This window comes from Canariomyces notabilis (assembly GCF_033297395.1).
Source record: "Canariomyces notabilis strain CBS 508.74 unplaced genomic scaffold N656scaffold_43, whole genome shotgun sequence".
Lineage (NCBI taxonomy): Eukaryota > Fungi > Ascomycota > Sordariomycetes > Sordariales > Chaetomiaceae > Canariomyces > Canariomyces notabilis.
Genome location: NW_027041865.1, coordinates 115,427 through 135,060, shown reverse-complemented (window position 1 = coordinate 135,060; position 19,634 = coordinate 115,427). Strand labels below are relative to the sequence as shown.

Genomic DNA, 19,634 nt, shown 5'->3' with positions numbered 1-19,634 from the left:
AGACTGATACTGTCGTAGGCTAATTAGGAAGGCGGTGAACTGTCCTTCACTGTCTGACGTATCTTATAATTGCTTGATTCAGGGCCCAGGAGTCCTTCCGGACTCCTGGGCTATTGTACGGCCCGCCACAGGTTACGTATCCTGAGTTGGGGTATAGTCAGGTTATGGATTTTGTGGAGGATGTATGGAAAGAGAAGGGGATGAGCTGAGGAGTCCCAGGATGCGCGGGTACCCCAAGGAAAGGGCGCCTCCACGGTTCTGAGTTGGGGAAACGTGCGCCTTGGCACCTGGCGAAGCCAAAGCAATGGCGACATCACAACTTTGGGGGGCTGAAAACTCTAGATTGCTGATACTGACAACATGGCCCGCGATTCCCGTTTTGGCGAACATTTGATCTTATCAGCGTTTGCGCACAATGACTTAGAAATTAGTACTCCAGTCAAACGACGGTGCCAGCGACGGCGCCATCTCTACCTCGGTTCCGCGCGAGATTCCGGGATGTCCATGTTTTGGACCAGATTACAGATATTGAGACAATGGTGTCGGTATGTGCTGGGTTGGTCACCGTCGACGGCAACAGTGGCATAATCCGGCTGGTACACTACACAACACAAGAGTACTTTGAACGGACGCGGGGTCGATGGTTGCCGGATGCTGAATCTTACATCACGAAAGTTTGTGTCACCTACCTGTCTTTCATGTCCTTTCGTCAGATTCGCCTGGGCTGCTTGACAGCTGAGGATTTCCTTTTCAGGCGGGAAGCTCTGGGCGGAAACTGGAATACACTCGACGTCTATGTGACACTAAACTGGGGCCACCACGCTCGGGAAATCTCGACTATCTGCGACGAGGTGATGCAATTCCTGCGCGACAAATCAGCAGTCAGAGCAGCAAGCGATCTGATGGCATTCACCCTGTGGGAAACTGTCGTCAGGCGGTGGGTAACTGGGGATCTCCCCCCTAACAAGGGGGTTTTCGACGATGCTGCTCGGCTTTTTTTGGACTTGACGCCGCTATCGCTCAACTGCTAAAGGAAAACCATGGCAGCGACATACCGGACAGCAATGGTCGCACGCCACTGAGCTATGCTTCAGAACACGGGTACACGGCTATAGCCCAATTGCTGCTGGATACCGGTCAGGTTGACGTCAGTAGACCGGACTCCGGAGGCTGGACACCACTGTCCTGGGCCGCTTATAACGGGAATATAGCCTTGGTGCGGCTGCTACTAGATGCTGGCAAGGCCGATGGCAACCACCCAGACGAATTTTCCAGCACCCAACTCTTGCGTGCGTCACTCTGCGCTGCCAGGTACGGCCATGAGGCGGTAGTACAGCTGCTACTATCCTCAGGGCAAGGCGACAGTAGCCACCAAGATGTGAATCCATACCTGCTATTGATTGCAGCCAAATACGGGCGCGAGGCAGTCGTTCAACTGTTGCTGGACACTGGCAAGGTCGACGTCAATCATAGAGACGAGTCGGGCTGGACAGCGCTCTGCCATGCAGCCCTGCGGGGCTACGAAGCAGTCGTGCAGCTGCTGCTAGCCACTGACAAGGTTGACGTCAATGCTAGGGACTACCCCGGGACCCGGACACCGCTTGTTATTGCAGCCGAGAAAGGCCACGAAGGTGTGGTACGACTCCTGTTAGATGCTAGCGAGGTCGATGTGGATTGTAGCGATACGCAAGGCCGGACAGCGCTTAACTATATAGCCGAGAGAGGCTACGAAGCAGTAGTACAGCTCCTACTGGCCACTGGCAAAGTCGACGTCGATCGTGTGGACGATTATGGCCGGACACCACTTAGCTATGCTGCCAAGGAAGGCCGCAAAGGGGTAGTGCAGCTCCTCCTTGCTACTGGCCAGGTCGACGTCAATAATACGGACTGCCAGGGCCGGACACCACTCAGCTATGCGGCTAAGTATTGGCATGAGGAAACAATGCGAGTGCTGCTAGCTACTCGCTGGATCGACGTCAATAAAGAGGATAATGATGGCTGGACACCGCTCATTCACGCGATCGCGAATCGGGAATACAATCAAAGGCCCGGGCAGTACAACGTCGCACCTGTCGTAGAATTGCTACTTGCCAACGGCGAGGTTGACGTCAACAAGTATACCAAGGATGGCGAGACGCCACTTATCTTTGCAGTTACAAGTTGCCAGTCTCCGGAGTCTGTTGTACCATTGCTGCTAGCAAGTAGCCAGATCAAAGTCAACGCACAGGATGCCCACGGCCGAACTGCACTCATTCATGCAGCGCTACCCAATCGTACGTCCCCGGTAGTCGTGCGATTGCTGCTAGCTACTGGTCAGGTCGATGTCAATGTAACGGACGAATTAGGAGAGACAGCTTTGAGCTATGTGATTAGACTGTTCCGCCTGGCGCGCTATAAGTATTCGATGGTGTCACGGGACCGGGACCGCTACAAGTCCGTAATAAGAATCCTACTGGACAGCGGCCAGGTCCAAGCTGATGGGATGGAGCGCCTGGGTTTCGAAGTTGAGGAACTAGACAATCTGGAGGAACTAGAGCTACCCGATGGGATGAGGCACCTGGGGTTTGGAGTTGAGGAACTAGAGAAACTAGACGCTCTGGACGACGCTCTGGACGACGCTCTGAACAAACTAGTCGATTCGAGGGAACCAAGTGACACCTTACCCGAGGTGAGGGTGCGCCGGAGTCACCTGAGCCTTACGACCGATCTCGCCGTGGGCTTGGCGATGGAGACATGTTTGGAACGTAGTAGTCCTGCTCGTGTCGTTGCTGATGATGGTCAGATTCGGGCACGAGGCAGGGGATAGGAAGGGAGACGGGAGGGTGGCGCCAGTGATAATGGATCACTGGCTGGCTTGGAATAAGCTTAATGGTCAATGCTGCGCGTTAGGCGGGACTTGTATGAGATTGAATCTCCGGTTGCGATCCATGCCGCCATCCACAACCCTTTGTCAGGCTCTTCGAGGTGGAAAAATAGGGGATAATGAGCGTAATTCCATGCCAATCTCAGCTTGACGTGACCCCTCCAGCTCTACTACAAGGAGACCGGAGTGCCTGGCTGATGGCCCGGCCCCTGACGATGCCTAACAAGTACATGACACAGTTGCGAACGTAGCGAACAGTCGGGAGTCTTTCTTGCGACACGCCGCTAAGAGCTCAGGGAGGCACTGGCAGAGCAGAGAGTCTAATTGTAGAAACCCCCTTACACTTTCCGGCATCAAAATGCTCTCCAACGCCAGCGTCCGACTTATTCCAGTCACGTAGAAAGAATATATTTGCATTGACGGGGCTGAGAGGTCTACGAGAAGGAACTTGAAGCTAGGCCAACATTCCCATAGTTGATGGATAGAGGGATCATGCCGTACTGGATCTTACAGTCTTCATAGTAGCTAAGGCAAGGGGTAGGTCTTGGCGAACCGCGAAGAACGGTAGATCCCTATATCGACACAATGTCTGGCATGTACATGTAGTGGCACGCGCCCTGTTCTCCATACCAAATACCCTCAAATACTCAGGGAGAAGAGTACTTGTACCCATACTTCTCCTTGGCCGCATCTATAAACTTCCGATCCTCCTCAAGCTGCTTCTTGGCATCCTCATCACCCTCCGTCACCCTCCTCTGCAACTCACTATTCGAAACCCGGCTCGGCGCACCCCCGGGCACAGTCAGACCCCGCTGCACGGCCGGGCGCGCCAGGATCCTCTCATGCCAGGCCTTGACGTTGGGAAAGTTGGCCAGGTCGATGCCGCCCCAAGTGCTGACGTTGACCCACCCGAACAAGCTCATGTCGGCGATGCTGTACTTCCCCTTGGGCCCCGGACCGGCGACATACTCGCGCCCGCCCGCGAGCCGCGCGTCAAGGACGCCGTACAGTCGCTCAGTCTCGCCTACGTAGCGCTGGGCGCCGTAGGGGATCTTTTCGGGCGCCGCGTGGAGGAAGTGGTTTGCTTGGCCTTGCCTTCATTTTCATTGTATTAGTCTGGTCTAGGGGCGAAAGACCGTACGGATGCCGAGGAGACGAAACTTACATAGGACCGACACCGCCGTGCTGCCAGGCCATCCACTGCTCCGCAACGGAATAGTCGTCCGAGTCGACGGGGAAGCTGAACTTGTGCTCTGGGTCATAGTGGCGCGCGAGGTAGGACAGGATGGCGAGGCCCTCAAACACGGCGAAGCCGCCGCGGTTGTGGTCGACAATGGTGGGAATGCGCCCGTTGGGGCTGAGCGCAGTGTACCATGGTTGCTTCTGCGTGTTCTTCATGATGTCGACTGCCTGGACCGTGTACTCTGTGCCATAGGCCTCTTTAAGCTCTTCCAGGAGGATTGAGATCTTGTGGCCATTGGGCGTTCCTGGGGTGCTATTGTGAGTAAACCATGAACGGAGAGCAACTTAGGTACCGAGCTAAGGCTCACCCCATGTCAAGAGCTCGATGCCGGATGTGGTGATGAGACCCGTAGGCTCAGCCATTTCGCTTGATGGTGTTTGGTTTGGCTTGGTGGAGGACGACAGTGTTCTCGAATGGATGCGTATTGAAAGCGGGAGGGGCACGGAGCGAGATGGAGCAACCTTGAGGGGTGGCCTGGTGTGCGAGCACTGGTTAGATATAGGGGGAGCTGCCCAGTTGCTAATGCCGTGTCTGCCCAGATAGCTGTTCCTTCGGCTCGTTCGGAGGTAGGCGAGATGTCTGATACTATTACTGATGCATAGTTCCGTGGTTGGAAACACCGTCCTCCGACTCGCCAGGTAGAAGGGTAAATATTGCGCAGATGATGGCATCCTGCCCCTGATTCCCTCGGAAGTGGATCGGATGACGCAATTGTCTTCTTCCCCCACTTTCGACACTCCCTGTTAAGATGAGTGCTTGTCCAGATGCCTTATTAACTCAATGCCCTGTGTAGCCGTGTGGCTATCTGAGTATCTGTGATGCTCGTTTTCAGTGTGGTTGCATTTAGCTCGCGGGCCGAACCATGTCCTGATTTGTAATTCAAGCTTTGAAGCCTGTACTGTACTTGTACAGTTACAGTAATGAGCGATGTACCCCCCAACAGCAAAGTTTAGCGCTTTGTGGCGGCTTCGCGTGCGGGAAAATCAACTCCCTGTGGCCTGTGGGTACTGTAAGTACTGTATGTACATACCTTACATATCTTACAGAGGCAGACAAGCTGACAAATTGAACAGTTTTCACAGGAGATATGGTTACGAATCGAGCAATACCCTGAACTGCCCATGAATAGGTAATAATTCAAATACTTTGCAGCGTAAGGTAGTAATAGCTTGCGGGAAGGGGGTTTCTGCAGTATTCCACGTCGTTCCGGTTGACTAAGTTCCTGTTATACCTTACCTAAGGTAGCGGGATTCCTGTGTGGATGGCTATCATAGCATAGGGGGTTGTATCATAGCCTGAAAAGTCTTGACCGCCCTGCAAACTATCATCGCACCTCAACTAGCATAGCATCTCCGGAAAACCTTTTCCCCAAAAAGGTCCGACTTACTCAAGTAGCTTGTACTTGAATAAGTCAATCTTCCTGAGAAACTGAGGGCTTACCTTACCTTAGGTAGGTACGTTGCAAGAAAAGAAGGACCTACCTACCTACCTAAGCTCAGTAAGCAGGAGCCATTGGTAGTATTAATGAGGCTTATTCCCTCGTCTACGCCCTGGCTTCAGGAAGCTAACATGAACCTTTCCATCATTGTACTGTACATACATACACCTATAAGTATTTTGTCCGCAGACTCATCAAAGGTGCTATCGCTAGATCTTCCTTGTTCGCATCCCGGATGTATTAGCAAAGAGCATGGTAATGGTGCCAGTAATACCAGTGCCTAAGGTACATAGTTATAATTGACTAAAGTTGAACTGGAGAAGCCACGGACGCTTCAGACAAGGCTCAGGCTGGCTGTATCACCAGGGAGTGCAACGATGCCTCATATGTATATGGGAAAAGGGGTACTATGGAATTCCGGCCTGTCCCCTAACGTGCAAGTTCGGTGCGGGCATGGGGATCAGTGCCAATATAATAGAAAATAATGAAGCCCAGCCAGAAGGAAGGGATAGCCGGAAACACAATGGGGACGTTGGAGGACAACTCGGAGGATGGATATGTGCACCATGGCTTGGATCATACTTCAAGTTGTGTTGCTCAATGTTAGTCTACTAGTATTACTAGTACTCCTTATTCGTCCATCGGGTATTATGATGGATACCATCTCATGTGCAGTGTATACCGTGAATATGAGGTGCCATCGCCTAAGGTAGTATAAGGGGTCTTGAGTTACCACGTTCTGGCGGCTGTGTCGACGACCAGCGGTCGCAATACCACATAGCACAACACAGAAATGCTACTCAGTTTATAGTCATTTGACCTGCTGTTCAACCGCAATGGACAGGACTCACAATGTGCTCCAATTGCACGCTATATATATTCATGTTGTTCGATTTGACCAACGCCAATCGCTGACTCCAGTCGGAACTCCATCTCACCGAAGTTGATGCACAAGACAATCGTATCATCAGATTTCTCATGGCCCAGACTTCTGCAGTGCACTTGATAACAAATCCCTCAACGGCACCGCCCCAATATGGTTTGTCAGAGGTTGGGGCCAGGTGTCGGGCTTGGGGTCTTACATGGACAATGATCGATCTATAAGAGGAGGTAATGGTACCTTGTCCCATCGCCAGACTTAAAGGACCGAGCCCAGTCTCAGAAACGGATACCATCCTGCCCTGGATTGCCAAGATTGTCTGCAAATTGATCACCATGGGGCTCTTCATTCGCCAGATTGTTGTCTTCACAGCATTTTTCGCTCCAATCTTTGCCTCGGCTACTTCTGATCCAGGCCAGGTCATCCCTCTGGCTCCCCCAGCCGTGAACCAAACCATCCAGGGCCGTGGGAAATATACCCCCGGCAACGTAGGTCCCTCTTTGTTGATCTCTGATGCAACTCGGGTTCAGTCGAGTGATAGTCGCTTCTCTAACAAGCGCAATACAGGTTCAAATCTGCGTCGGCTCTAATTGGGCGCACCCTTGCGCTGCCTACGCTCTCGGCGTCAAAGGTGTATGTTGGGCTATTCCAAAGCCTTACAAGGCGAATGTTGGATCCATCATCCCTGATCCGGGTGCCATATGCTACCTTTAGTGAGTTTCCCTCTTACATCCCAGAACAAGCCAACATAAGTAAGGTCCCTGCTAGGACTGACATGACCTCTCTTCCACCCAAACAGTGACGAAGATGACGCTGGTTGCACCGGAAAAGGCATAGACATCGTGTGGTACCCTGGGACCGCCAACCTTCACTACCCACCGGATTACCCAGGATACAAGGCTGCTTACTGGAAGTGCGAGAAAGCCTCCAACTGCTTGCCAACATCATGTGAGGGCTGCAGACATGAAGATTGATGTCCGCGGGTATGATGTAAGGACTGGAGGGATACATCTGGTACGGGACGGGGTAACTGAGGGCGATTTGGATGCCTAAGAGATGCCATCTCCTATTCAGGTAGATTCGTATGCTAGTAATGTGAGACATGCAGTTTGGAGCGAGCAATTGAAAAAATCCCTCCTCCGTTCCCCCACTCGGCCCGGAATCCAGGGCGTCGGCATGGCGCCATTCTGTGTGACATGCAGCGCAGGGATACGCTCGGACGCTAGGGGGTAGCGGATTGACAAGACGGCGGCCCGCAGCAAGACAGATCTTGATCGCCGATGACAGGGAAAGCCAAGGGATTGGCAGCACATCCTGTTCTGTTTGCAGATGGGCTAACGCAGGGAGAAGCGATCAAAGAGTCAAGGGATAGCGTGATAGCGTTGGTCGAATTTCGGAACAAGTGAGGGAAGATCCAACCAAAATTCAAGATCCAGTCGGCCGGGAGGGAGAGTACCGTAGATGCAAGGGGTCAAGACAAATGGCACGCTGCTTGTATGCGGCGAGGGCCTTGTTCAGCTGCGTTTGGACGACACGCTAACGTCAATTGTATGATACCCGACCAGGCCGCGGCTGGCTCACCCCTCATGGCAGATGTCAACCCAAACGGGAACATGTATGCCGCACTCTTCAGCGGCCTCAACTTCTAAGGGATGATGAGATGCTCCGTTATTAGTTGCTCGTTTGGCTCTCAGATAACGCTTTGGCTAAAGTGTTACATTACATGTATTTGTACCTAAGGTATGCACGCAAGAACTGACTGGCATCTCAAAACACTCCCTGTCCAGGGCGCACCCTCCATGAGGCATGTGTCCGCCCGGATCAGCACGCGGAGCGGGTGTCAGCCATGGGATGACCAATTCATGTCCGGCATGGCGGGCTCCGCGAACTCATCACTTGCAGCCCTCCGAGTCTACAGCACTAAGCACGATTCGATCCAGTCCCCAATGTTCCCCGGTTACTGTGTACAGTACTTGGAATTTCCGACGGACTGACTGTCATATATCCATTGCCCTCCTGCCAGACCAGGTCACCAGGGGGATCCGTTCTGTTTCCCATCCATCTGTGTTATGCCAGTTCTCACCGCGCATCGACATTGTCCTCCTTCACCATGCGCTTCACCTTTCCCTCGTGGTTAAGCTGGTACAAAAAGCCCGAATACCGGGACTTTAAGGAGTATGCCAACAACGTGAGCTCCGGGAAGCGGTCTCTGAGCCCTGATGGACGTAAGAGCGCCATTCCAAGCCGGCTTCGCCTGGACCGGATACTGGCAAACAAGACATGTAAGCGCCGTTGCCCTTGTCTTGCTTTTCACATGATTTGTTAGTCTCAGCAACAGGCCTTGCTAACTCAGCTTGGATCCAGGCAGCCCAATGTCCCTGTACGATTTCTACATGTACCTACAGTATATCGAGTTCTCTGCTGAAAACCTCGAGTTCTATATCTGGTGAGCTCTTTTGGGATCCGCACTCCGGAATGCCATCGAACCCAAGCTGACAGTTGCTGCCATAGGTTCAAAAGCTACGAGGCCGCCTACGCCAAGGGCCTGACCGGCATCAACGACAAGGGATATGGATATGGCTCGCTGCCGAGTGCGGCTGCATCCGCGTCTTCGGTCGTCCCAATCAAATGCGAAGACAGCCAGGAAGTTGACGATGATGACGACTATACCGAGGTTGAAGCCGGAACCAGTAAGGCAACACTACTCTATCCCTTCTCCCCGTACCGCTTTCACTTCAAGACGATTTCTGACATCCCCTTTCCATATCTGTCAGGCAACGAAGCCCTCGAGCACCTCTCGCAACTCATCTCCACCTCGGCCGTCTGCACCACCAAGGGGTGCACCCCCTTCTCCATGTCCCTCCCGCAGTCGCTCACCACAGCCACCCTGAACCCCACGCCCAAACCCCCCACCACAGCGTCCACCGCACCACCCCCTTCTACAACTTCCAAAAAACCCAAAGGAAAACCCGACCCTCTCTACGACCTAACCACCATCACCTCCATCTTCCTCCTCCCGTCCTCCCCAAAAGAGCTCAACATCCCCCCTGCGCTTCGCGACCAAGCTCTCGCCGCACTATCATCCGGCACAACCCACCCGGACGCGCTCAAACCCGTCGCAGACCACGTGTACTCGCTGATGCGCAACTGCTCGCACCGGAATTTCGTGCGGCTCGGCGTCGGCAACGGCACGTTCGAGACGGTGTGCGTGGCGACGCTTTTGGGGTGCGTCAGTCTTTTTGCTGGCTTCCTGCTTGTTCTCATGCGCGGGTTTGTGCCCTTCCGCGGGAGCCAATCGCGCTGGGAGGTCTGGGCGGCTTGGCCGCTTTGGTGGATGGGTGTGAGTCTCGTGCTGAGCGGGTTGAGGGGGAGTTGCTTCTTTTTGCTGCTTTTTGGGCGGAGGCAGAGGTTGCCTTGGGAGAGGATTGAGGAAGGGGGTGATGATCATGGTGGTGGTGGTGGTGAGGGGAAGGGAGGAAGTGGGATGGCAGAGAATAGGCAGCGGAAGGGGTTCAGCCTGCGCAGGGCTCTGGGTAGATTGATGATCTTTGATCGCAGGCTTCAGGTCAAGGAGAAGCACCTCCGCAGGCTTCAGAGGAAGATTGTACTTCAGAGTTTGGCCGGGGGAGGTGTATTTGCTACGCTTGGCGTGGTCTTGTTTGTTTTCTTGCCAATCTGGAAGGAGACGGTCTAAAGGGCAGGTGAGAAAGGGGCTGGTCTACATGTAAGTGGGCGTGCTCATGGGTTGATCCCTTGATTTTGCCCGATCTCTTGATGCCCGAGTCTGCTTGAACTCTGGTGCTCTGAGTGAGTGCACTGATGACTTTCCAAGTTAGCTTGCAATGGACAAAAAGGAAGCACTGAACAGTGAGCAGGTTCCAGGTTATACAGGACCTATGCAGTTCCAGGTACCTAGGTGGTAGTCAAGTACTTAGTAACCGGGTGGGAATACGGTCATTTACGACGCAGAAGGTACTAAGGCACCCAGCTGATTTGAGCGAAAGGTTGTAACATAGGTACATTCAGGGACTGTTTGAACGGTTGGGCGAAGGGAAGCTACCTTACCTACATTTGACTAGGAAGTACCTAGGGTATTGTACCTTATCTTATGTGTAAGATAACCGCCGTGCTAGTCCATTGATGCCTAACCCCGATTCTCAGGTACCTACCTACCTAGGGTCAAGTGCGATAGTACATACATAAGGTAGGGTAAGGTAGGCGGGGTAGCTTGAACCCGATTCAGCAGCCTGGGGATCCAGAAAACGATGACCACTGAGTCACTGACTGTCCATTGTCCGGTGCCGATCGATTTTCAGACCTATTTCCCTCTGCTAAACGTGACCATCACCGTCTAACACCCTAACTTGGGAAGGCTTCACTAGGCTCATCTTCCCTGTGCCCGGGACCGCGTCTGTGGTTAGCAAAATGGACCCGCGTGGAATAATATCGTCTTGGAAGAAGTGGTATGGTGCCCATAAGCGGTTGTTTCGCGCTTAACAGACTAACAGACAACGGTAGGACATTTTGGCATCACACAGGCGACGATCCAACCAAAGTTTCAGTTGAAGCGAGAAATGAAACCGGGGAATCATCATGTTCGCCAGCGTCACCAGAGCAGGGAGGTTGGAAAGCCCTCACTCGCCCACAGCACATCCCTTTGGCGGAGAGTACCGGCTTGTTAGAATTCTCGGCCGCCTCGCTGCTGGGGTCAGTGGCATCATGTAGAATGTGCGTGACGAGGGACTTTGGACAGCCTGAACTGCTAGGCAATTTGACCGCGTGTGCGGAGAAAGGCTGTGCTGCATGCCGTCTACGGAACCTCGGTATTCTCAAAGCCCTAAGGCAGAGAGACCGACGCGTCTCGGACCCGGAACCACCTGCTTTCGTTAGGCTTGCTGGTCCTGCTATAGGACTCGGCCCGGAAGCCTATGACTCGAACCGGATCTTTCTATATTCAAGACCCGGCGAGGGCACCTTTGTTTGTCCTATTGTTGGTAGGGGTCAGGAGGTTGCTCCTCGGAGGGCATCTCACATCTCCGTTCTTAAGGAGTGGCTGAAAAGATGCCATGAGAACCACCCGGCTTGTGTCACGAATCTTGAAGTTCCTCTGCCAACACGCGTCCTTTCCATTGGCAATGAAGATTCGGACCGGGTGCGGCTGGAAGTAGCACGAGATCGAACGGGCTGCTACACAGCTCTCAGTCACTGTTGGGGTGGCGGCATTGAAATACGGACAATCAGGGATAACGTCGAGTCGCGTGAAAAGGGATTGCCGTATTCCCTCCTTCCCAAGTCGTTTCAGGATGCCGTCACCGTTACCAGGCATCTTGGCCTGAAGTACCTCTGGATCGACGCTCTTTGTATCGTTCAAGATGATCAGGACGATTGGGAAAGGGAGTCTGGAAACATGGCTGCCGTCTACCAGAATGCATATCTTGTGCTTGGCGCAGATATGTCGCCTAACTCACACGGCGGATTTCTGGATGTTGGACCCGGTGGCTACCACGGTGCAGGAACGCCAGTCGCTGTCGTCGAGTCCACAACAGTATACGCCCGGTCAGGAGGCCCGCCTTCCCTCTGGAGCTCCCCACATCCTGTCGCTGACGAGCCACTGTCGAAGAGAGCTTGGACGCTACAAGAGCAGTTACTGGCGCCGAAGATGGTGCATTTCACCTCGAAAGAGATGGTATGGGAATGCAACTCGGGCGAGTTCTGTGAGTGCATGGATATGGACCATGCAGGCGAAATTCCATACCCGCGGCTCTCGATTCGCGACATCCGCCTATCACTGTCCTTCACATCAACTCCGGACAAGTTCAAATTATGGTACGAAATTGTGAATCAAGTCACAAAACGAGACATCACAATGCCTGAGGACCTACTACCCTGTCTCTCCGGGCTAGCCAAAAAGTTTCAGGACAGCGGCGCTGGTGTCTACCTTGCCGGTCTGTGGCTTGACGACGTGCAGCTAGGGCTGCTATGGCGTCCAGAGCGTCCCGGCGTTCCCCAAACTAGCCTACGCGCAACCCCGTACCGAGGGCCAACATGGTCTTGGACGTCTATCGCCAACCCAAAAGCACCGTACTATGATATTACTACAAAACTCGACCGCAAGTTAACAAAGGTCTATGCCAAAGTCGTTAAGGCGGAGTGCACTCCAAAGGGGAAAGATCCTCTGGGAGCGGTGTCAGGAGGCTACCTTGAAGTGGTGGCGCCGCTGTTAGAAGTTCCACCCTTCCTTAGTGTACCCGGGATTTCGACGTTCGATTTCCATTTTACCCGAAAGCAGGGAGAGAAGCAGTTCATCTTGATCATTGGGGAACTAACACTCGGGAAAGTAGAGGGCCTAATCCTACGGCACCGGCCGGATGTTTCCAAGAACACATATGAAAGGGTGGGGCGTTATCAGTCCAAACAATATCCCCTCCCACATGAGAGAGAATTGGTTCAGGGCGGATGGAAATACAGCAGAGTCTTGCTTATCTAGTCTCTAATATGGATTTCAGCCATTGTGGGTATTAGCAAGGCGTTGGGAACTATTGCAACACACGGAGAACATGAGAATGGTGGATAGTAGTAAGATAAGCTCCCTGGAGATGGTGGGAGCATAAGCAGGTATAGAAAAGGTAGCGATATTGAGCCTCGAGGTAACAAAAGGAAGATAGGAGTTTAAGAAGACTAGGTATGTTATATATATATAAAAGAGAGCTTGCTACAGTTAAGGGATCTTTCACAGGGGTCAAGAGGGCCCTACTACTGACAGGGCCTAGAACACAACAAGAACATATTAGTGCGATCCTAGTATAGAACTGTAACCTCGATACTGGATTATTCCGAGTCCCTAATTGCTTACAGTCTGGTACTGAGCAGTAAGGTTAGTGATCTTGTATGTCTTGTACACTTGTCGGTTACAGGGACAGATTAGAAAGTTACGGTCTTTAGCTCATGATACATACCCCAATTCAATGCTCGCACTATGACGTCCGATAGGAGAGATCGGAATTCAAGTGCTGAGGGCAGTGTTATGATTGGAAAGAGGTAAATTTATATCATTCGGGCTGACATGGAAGAAATAGGGGCTGTCTCACTGAGCCTTAAGGTTATCTAAGCCTGGCTTTCCATTATGGGCTTTCGATGATAGTACACACTGCAAGTACTAAGGACAGTGGATATTGACAGGCTTTGCACGCCAAATACCAATAACGGTTAAAGTATAGGTAATAGCTCCTGCCGTAACCCTCAGCCTGGGGCAGCAGGACTCAGTAAGGACTCAGTAGAGTCAGGGTCCGACTCAGGGGTCATGGACGAATGATACCAGAGAATCTCCCAAACGGGAAAGTCAGTTAGCCTTCAGAAACCTTTCAAATGGTCCGTATCACCGCCCATCCTACGTGTCGTAGTCGCCCAGTGATACCCACAGTCCGATAATTCCGATCCCTTTTCCATCCATCGTACAAATACAGATACCATCCATGATCCGTACTCCCCACCTCAAACCGTATCAGCCACCAGCCAAGAGGACAAGTCTACCTCTTCTCCCCCTTCACCCCACCCCTCTCAACATCCAAATCACTATCCAGCGCCGGCAATTCCACCTCATCACCCTTTCCCCACCCGCCCGGGCCCGGCAACGGCACCTCCGGTCCATTCGCCCTCAACATCATCATATCATGCACCTCCCCATCCGGCAACTCAGCCACACCCCCATTCCTCGCCAGCATCGACCGCGACTGCGACCGGCCATCAATCTCCTTGGGACTCGGCGGCGGATCCATAGTTATAGTCTCACTATTGGCGAACGGCGCATTAGGATCAGGAGCAAACGCCCCCGCAGCGGCGCCCGCATGTGCACGCGCCCACGCGGCAATGGCCGCCGCCGCGGTGCCCCCGGGCCCGCCACCAGCACCACCAGCACCACCAAGTCCCGCGAGACCTGCCGGCGGCCAGGCGGCGTTCGGATCCGTCGGCGGCCAGTTTCCGTCGTCGCTGGGCGGGCCCACCGTCGTGTCCACCCGCCCAAACGAGTCCCTTCTCCCTCGGGCTGCGGTCTGGCGGGATGGGGTTTCCCGCCTGCGGCCGCGGCGGCGACCGCGCCGGCCGTGGATGCCAGCGGGGTTCTTTTCGTCCAAGTCTTCGCTGCGGCGGTCGTCGTTTTCGTCGTGGTTGTTGCTGTCGCGTGTGCGGAAGTTAATGGGCCCGCGGCGTTGGAAGAGGAGGTAGCATATTGTCACCAGCGCGAGGAGGATGGGCAGGCCCAGTCCCAGGCCGATGCCCAGGCCTAGTCGGAGGGTGGCTGCGGAGCTGTCTGAGGAGCTGCTGGTGGTCCTTAGCGGAAGGTCTGCCGGCACGCGGATGACGGTGCCCTGCGGAATGTATTGTCCCAGAGATGAAGAGCAGCATGAGGCGGCGTCTGGCCCACAGCAGAACTTGAAATTGGCAGCGTTGCTCGCCGCGCTTCCCGGGCAGGGGACCAATGGGACGTTGTTGGCTGGTAGGTTTGTATCTGGGTGGTTAAGTTCATGTTAGTGGCGGCAGTGTGACTAACATCACGGTGAGGGTTCCATCATGATCCGTACCGCTCGGGGCTGGGCAAAACTGTTGACATCCTTCGCCCCAGTCCTTGTCTGTGCATCCCTGTTGTGTCATGAGATTGTTGGACGCTGGACTCAGACACAGGCCGTTAGACAAGCAAAAGTCGCTCTTGTTGCAACACCATGTTGTCGCGCTCAAGTCTGTCGCGTCGGGCCCATAGCACGGCTGCTGGTTTGCATCTTCGTTCCCCCGTATGTCGTAGCACGTCGGGTCTGCTCGAGCGCCGGGAAGTAACCCGCCGGCACAGGCTAAGAGTGAGAGCAAGGCTCTCGCCGTCGACCATGTCCTCCGTGGTTCCATCATGGCCTCCGCTAGGGTTGGTCTAGAGGTGACAGATGGAAATGACAGCAGGACCTCAGAGGGAAATTCTGGGCGGATATTATGATCCTCGCCGATTGGGGGCCATGAGGCAGGCAATTAAGGTTCCTGTCTTAGCAATCCTGTTCTTGCGAGCCGGGCTGCTAATAAGTAAGAGGCAACATGATGGAATGGACGGCACAGCACTGTACCTTACCTTTCGTGTGTTGTTTCGATGCTCGGTTCCTGCGGCACAGCACCTTTCCCACCGGAGAATGCAACCCCCCTCAAAGCACAAGGGCCAACCATCACATGTGCTCCGTTTGCATGATGCAGCGGATTGGGATTAATCAACTATGGAAGCCGATAGCTACATCCCGTCCGTTCACGCCAATTTGCACCAGACTTGCGCAAACCCCATTATAGATTTACACCCGGTGCACCACTTCGTAACTAGTTTTACTGCATTCCACCACCCATTACAAGCCATATTGTCTTACTTTTATACTTGTAACTATAGAAACGTTGTAAGACCCCAACCACTCTAGCTCGCAAGGCACTACAATTGCGTAAGACACTGCAATTCGCAAGGCACTGCAATTCGCAAGGTACTGTAACTGCGTAAGGTACTGCAATTATATAAGGTACTGCAATTCGCAAGGCACTGCAATTGCGCATGGCACTGTAACTGCGTAAGGTACTGGGTTAGGGTTATGGTTGCGGTCTCAGGGTTAGGGTATTTTAGTACCTTACAAGTCGAGCAAGGTAGGGCCTTGCGCAATTGCAGTGCCTCGCGAATTGCAGTACCTTATATAATTGCAGTACCTTACGCAGTTACAGTGCCTTGCGCAATTGCAGTGCCTTGCGAATTGTAGTGTCTTGCAAGCCAAGTACTACAGTTAACTGCTTAGTTGCAAGCCCTAGTATTGTGTGGATTCTGTAAACCACGCCAGGGTGGGCCTACGAAGGCTTACACAGGTGCGGTGCAAATTGGCCCGAGCGGACGGTATGTACGTATCGGCCACCATATTAACACGATCGCTGCCAACACGTATAGATAGGAAAAGTCGTGTAAGTACCTACTGTATGAACATGGCATAAGAATGAACTGCTCCTATTATCGTTATGGCAATATTCACAACCCAAAAGTACGCGGGGAGGTATGTAAGCTCGGTAAGTTCAGGTGGATACCTAGAGTTGCGCCCCTGAGAAGCGTCAGCATACTTCGTACATACTGTATGCTAGAAGACCTGCTTTATGTAGGTAGGTACCTACCTTACCTAGCGATGGACATCCAACTGGATTACAACCGAATACTGACGTCGCTCCTTCTCCTCTCCTATCTTCCCGGGTCGCAGTTTGTTCACACCTGCACCTGCAATGATGGTACTAATCTTGCACCATCTATGGGTCCACTGGTCCAGACGCCTCAAGAGCTTCCATGATCCAAGACTCCAGGTCTAAAGCATCGCTCAGTGGTTCCTGAAGTGGATTATCAAGAACGCCCTGGTCGGTAGGTAGGAGTACTATCAGTGAATGTTCTGTTTATGATGGACGGGAGCGGACCTGAGCCACAGCAAGGGATGTCATGTCTTACCCAGTCAACGTACGGCGTCTCGCCATATATCATGCCAGTGGGTATCTGCGTATTTGGAGGCAATCGGGCTTCGACCACTCCGCTGTACGAACCAGGTGTAGGATGGTGTAGCCCATGTCTGGGGGTCCCCGGCCGTAACTTTACACCATCCGCTACCATGCGGACCGTAGAGGATATCGCCTCGGAAGCAACACGGGCCTCGGCAGAGGAGTCACTAGCCCCCGCAAAAATTCTTTGGCTCTGTTGAAGCAGTTGGAAATACCTTGCAAACTCGGGATCCTCGACCATGAGATTCGGTCCTTTCCCCGCACTACTAGTACAGAGGCTCGGCCGCTGCGTTCGAATAGTCAGCTCCAAACATAGGACCATAGCAGCCAGGATGAAGTCGTTGGTCGTGAGCGCCGACACCATCCATTTTTGGTCGTAGAGCTGGCAGCCTGGTTGCGTTGCTTCATGTAGTTCCACTTGTCGACTAAGAACCGACTCGACTGCCTGTAAGCATGCGGACCTGGAGGTATTGAAGAGCGGGTTCTCTCGACAAGCTGTGATGTATTGCCGATGCAGGACGATGATGCTTTTGAGATGGAGTATTTCAATTGTAGTTCGGTCCATAATAATGCCGGGACTGTCGACTATCGACTGACTGATAGGTACGTACTTGAGAGCTGGGGGGATGTTGGAGTATGCATTTCTCAGCTGCTCGTCGAGGGCCAATGTCTGGTCGTAAGGGGGCGAGGCTAAGGACCGGGTATGGCTGACGACAGCTCTAAACATTGACATGACCGAAGCCTTCGCGATTGTATACAGTACCGGAGTGCAGTCTGTCACAGGACGTGCTTCGGGCAACACGACCGTCTCTGGGCAAAAGTCCGAATTCTCCAGATTCCGAGGCAATTCCACGTCGCAACAGTCAACCGGTATCATGCTGGGATGTCCCATCTGAAACGACATCAGAGTGTCTATTTGGAAGATGGTGGCCTTCTCCCCGTTAGTATAAAGAACCTTATCAGGCAACGGAAAGCACCTGCGGTTTGAGATATTAAAAAAAAAAGAGGGACGTACCCAGACACGACGCCGCATCTCGGACTCGAATGGCGAGAACTCTGCTTTCGGCAGCTTGGCCGGATCACGGTGGTACCCCATCTTCAAAGCCAATCTAATAATAACCCCCATGAACAACCAGAGGTTAAGGTCTGAGTCCTTGGATCTTATATAGCAGCTTTGAAGATGGACCAGCAAGACTTCCAGACAGTGCTCGCGCGCGCGGGCATATCCCCCAAATACAAGGCACTGTTCGGTGGCCCGAGAGAGTAACTTGGCTGAGGGTATCGGCTCCGCTGCCCCATGAGATGTGCCTGACAGCTCCGACATGCTCTTAGCCAAGCTTAGGATGGCAAAGAGTAGAGCAATCCATATGGGTGAAGCAGATTGCGGTGCCTCCCAGAACGACACGTACTGGTGGTCATTTGAGCTGTTGTTAGTTGTCTGGATAGCTATCTCTTGTCGGGGAGTGACACTTACATCTCGCTGGAACTTGACGGGGTGTACAATAGCTACCATGACAAAAATGCACTTAATAACCCGACCCCAACCTTGGTTCCACTAACATATGGCCCGATATCGGACATGTGAGACTCACGCAGAAGGGCGTGCCTTGCCCTGAAATAGTGAGAGACTAGTCTATCACAAGCGCTCCTCGATGGCAGATTTTCAAGGATTTGGGTTATGTCTAACGGCCCAATGGCGCCAAAGACGAGATCGGAGTTTGGCGTTCCCTCAGCGCTGTTCCCTTCAGCATTGACAGACGGATTTGATGATATCCACGTCTCCTCGTCGATACTGGTGTGAGAGGGGGAAAGCTCGTCTCGAATATGCCGGATATCTTCCAGAAGGGACGACCAATGGCTGGGGTCCACGTAGAACCCCTTTTGACTCCTAGTCTGAGGGATTACGTGGGTATTAGCTTGCGATGGGGGGCCTCCTCTTTGCACCGAGGCGACGGTCGGGACAGCAGGGCCGGGTATGGTGAGCAGAAGCGAGTCGTTCGTTGGTTGTATGTCCACATTAGTAGTCGACTGACCTTGTCCTGCCAGTGGTGGAGGTACTACCGTGGAACCCTGGTGACCATGCACTTCTCCTAGAGCGACTACCATGTTCTCCAAATTCCTCAGGCGCTCTATCACAGTCACCTTATTCGTAGCCCGTGGGTTGCTCCTGTCGGCATTGGAAGCATATTGGCACGATGATGACTTGCCTCTTCTGACACAAGTGTCGCAAGGTAACGTCCTATTGCACTTCATCCTGACATTTGGACTTAGTTGACTCGACTCAATCATGCTCCCTAATAAGCAAGTCCAGGACAACTAGGTTAAGGACAGAGACTGGTAAACTCACTTGCGAAGCCGACAGGGGTCGCATGACTTGGGCGGTCTGTTCCGCTTCTCCACCTTAAGGTTGTCGTCCCTCATCCTGTCACCTCGTTAGATAGTTGCTTGTCGAGACTTGGTGACAAAGAAAGAAAAAAAGGGTTCTGGAAATGCAGTCGTGTACGAAGTAGCGTGTGTTCTTAACATGAAGTGTCAGGACTCAGGAGCCAGGAGAATGTGTCGGGTTCCGCGGGTGGAACAGACCCCTGGGCCCGGGCCCAGACGCGGGCGGCGGGTCGCGGATTTAATAACTCCGCTTTCAGCAACACCATGCCCGCCACTAAGATCGTGGCCCACA

General features: G+C 53.1%; 7 protein-coding genes across 7 annotated transcripts; 4 read left to right on the top strand and 3 right to left on the bottom strand.

Annotated features, from left to right (window-relative positions):
• Window positions 1–425: 425 nt before the first annotated feature.
• Window positions 426–1,089, top strand: N656DRAFT_513618 (uncharacterized protein). Its single transcript, XM_064809915.1, has one exon. The coding sequence runs from the start codon at window positions 537–539 to the stop codon at window positions 1,029–1,031; it is 495 nt and encodes a 164-aa protein (XP_064665009.1). The 5' UTR covers window positions 426–536; the 3' UTR covers window positions 1,032–1,089.
• A 2,227-nt stretch (window positions 1,090–3,316) lies between these two features.
• Window positions 3,317–4,979, bottom strand: N656DRAFT_785351 (glutathione S-transferase). The gene is made up of 3 exons (XM_064816358.1): window positions 4,414–4,979; window positions 4,029–4,350; window positions 3,317–3,958 (listed from the first exon to the last, which is right to left on the bottom strand). The coding sequence occupies exons 1-3, from the start codon at window positions 4,775–4,777 to the stop codon at window positions 3,511–3,513; spliced, it is 1,134 nt and encodes a 377-aa protein (XP_064665008.1). The 5' UTR covers window positions 4,778–4,979; the 3' UTR covers window positions 3,317–3,510.
• Window positions 4,980–6,759: 1,780 nt separating this feature from the next.
• On the top strand, window positions 6,760–8,073 carry N656DRAFT_802724 (uncharacterized protein; the record flags this gene model as incomplete). The annotated part of the gene is made up of 4 exons (XM_064818279.1): window positions 6,760–6,912; window positions 6,992–7,137; window positions 7,224–7,372; window positions 8,018–8,073. The coding sequence occupies 4 exons, from the start codon at window positions 6,760–6,762 to the stop codon at window positions 8,071–8,073; spliced, it is 504 nt and encodes a 167-aa protein (XP_064665007.1).
• Window positions 8,074–8,534: 461 nt separating this feature from the next.
• Window positions 8,535–10,118, top strand: N656DRAFT_802723 (uncharacterized protein; the record flags this gene model as incomplete). Its single annotated transcript, XM_064818278.1, has 3 exons — window positions 8,535–8,706; window positions 8,789–8,870; window positions 8,936–10,118. 3 exons carry the CDS (start codon window positions 8,535–8,537, stop codon window positions 10,116–10,118), a joined length of 1,437 nt encoding a protein of 478 aa, XP_064665006.1.
• An 823-nt stretch (window positions 10,119–10,941) lies between these two features.
• Window positions 10,942–13,148, top strand: N656DRAFT_785348 (HET-domain-containing protein). The gene has a single exon (XM_064816357.1). The coding sequence runs from the start codon at window positions 11,151–11,153 to the stop codon at window positions 12,909–12,911; it is 1,761 nt and encodes a 586-aa protein (XP_064665005.1). The 5' UTR covers window positions 10,942–11,150; the 3' UTR covers window positions 12,912–13,148.
• A 386-nt stretch (window positions 13,149–13,534) lies between these two features.
• Window positions 13,535–15,530, bottom strand: N656DRAFT_849467 (uncharacterized protein). Its single transcript, XM_064819346.1, has 2 exons — window positions 15,001–15,530; window positions 13,535–14,927 (listed from the first exon to the last, which is right to left on the bottom strand). The coding sequence occupies exons 1-2, from the start codon at window positions 15,317–15,319 to the stop codon at window positions 13,951–13,953; spliced, it is 1,296 nt and encodes a 431-aa protein (XP_064665004.1). The 5' UTR covers window positions 15,320–15,530; the 3' UTR covers window positions 13,535–13,950.
• Window positions 15,531–16,449: 919 nt separating this feature from the next.
• N656DRAFT_513329 (uncharacterized protein) lies at window positions 16,450–19,634 on the bottom strand. The gene is made up of 7 exons (XM_064809914.1): window positions 19,305–19,634; window positions 18,550–19,211; window positions 18,432–18,463; window positions 17,973–18,365; window positions 16,911–17,888; window positions 16,594–16,819; window positions 16,450–16,518 (listed from the first exon to the last, which is right to left on the bottom strand). Exons 1-6 carry the CDS (start codon window positions 19,376–19,378, stop codon window positions 16,718–16,720), a joined length of 2,241 nt encoding a protein of 746 aa, XP_064665003.1. The 5' UTR covers window positions 19,379–19,634; the 3' UTR covers window positions 16,450–16,518; window positions 16,594–16,717.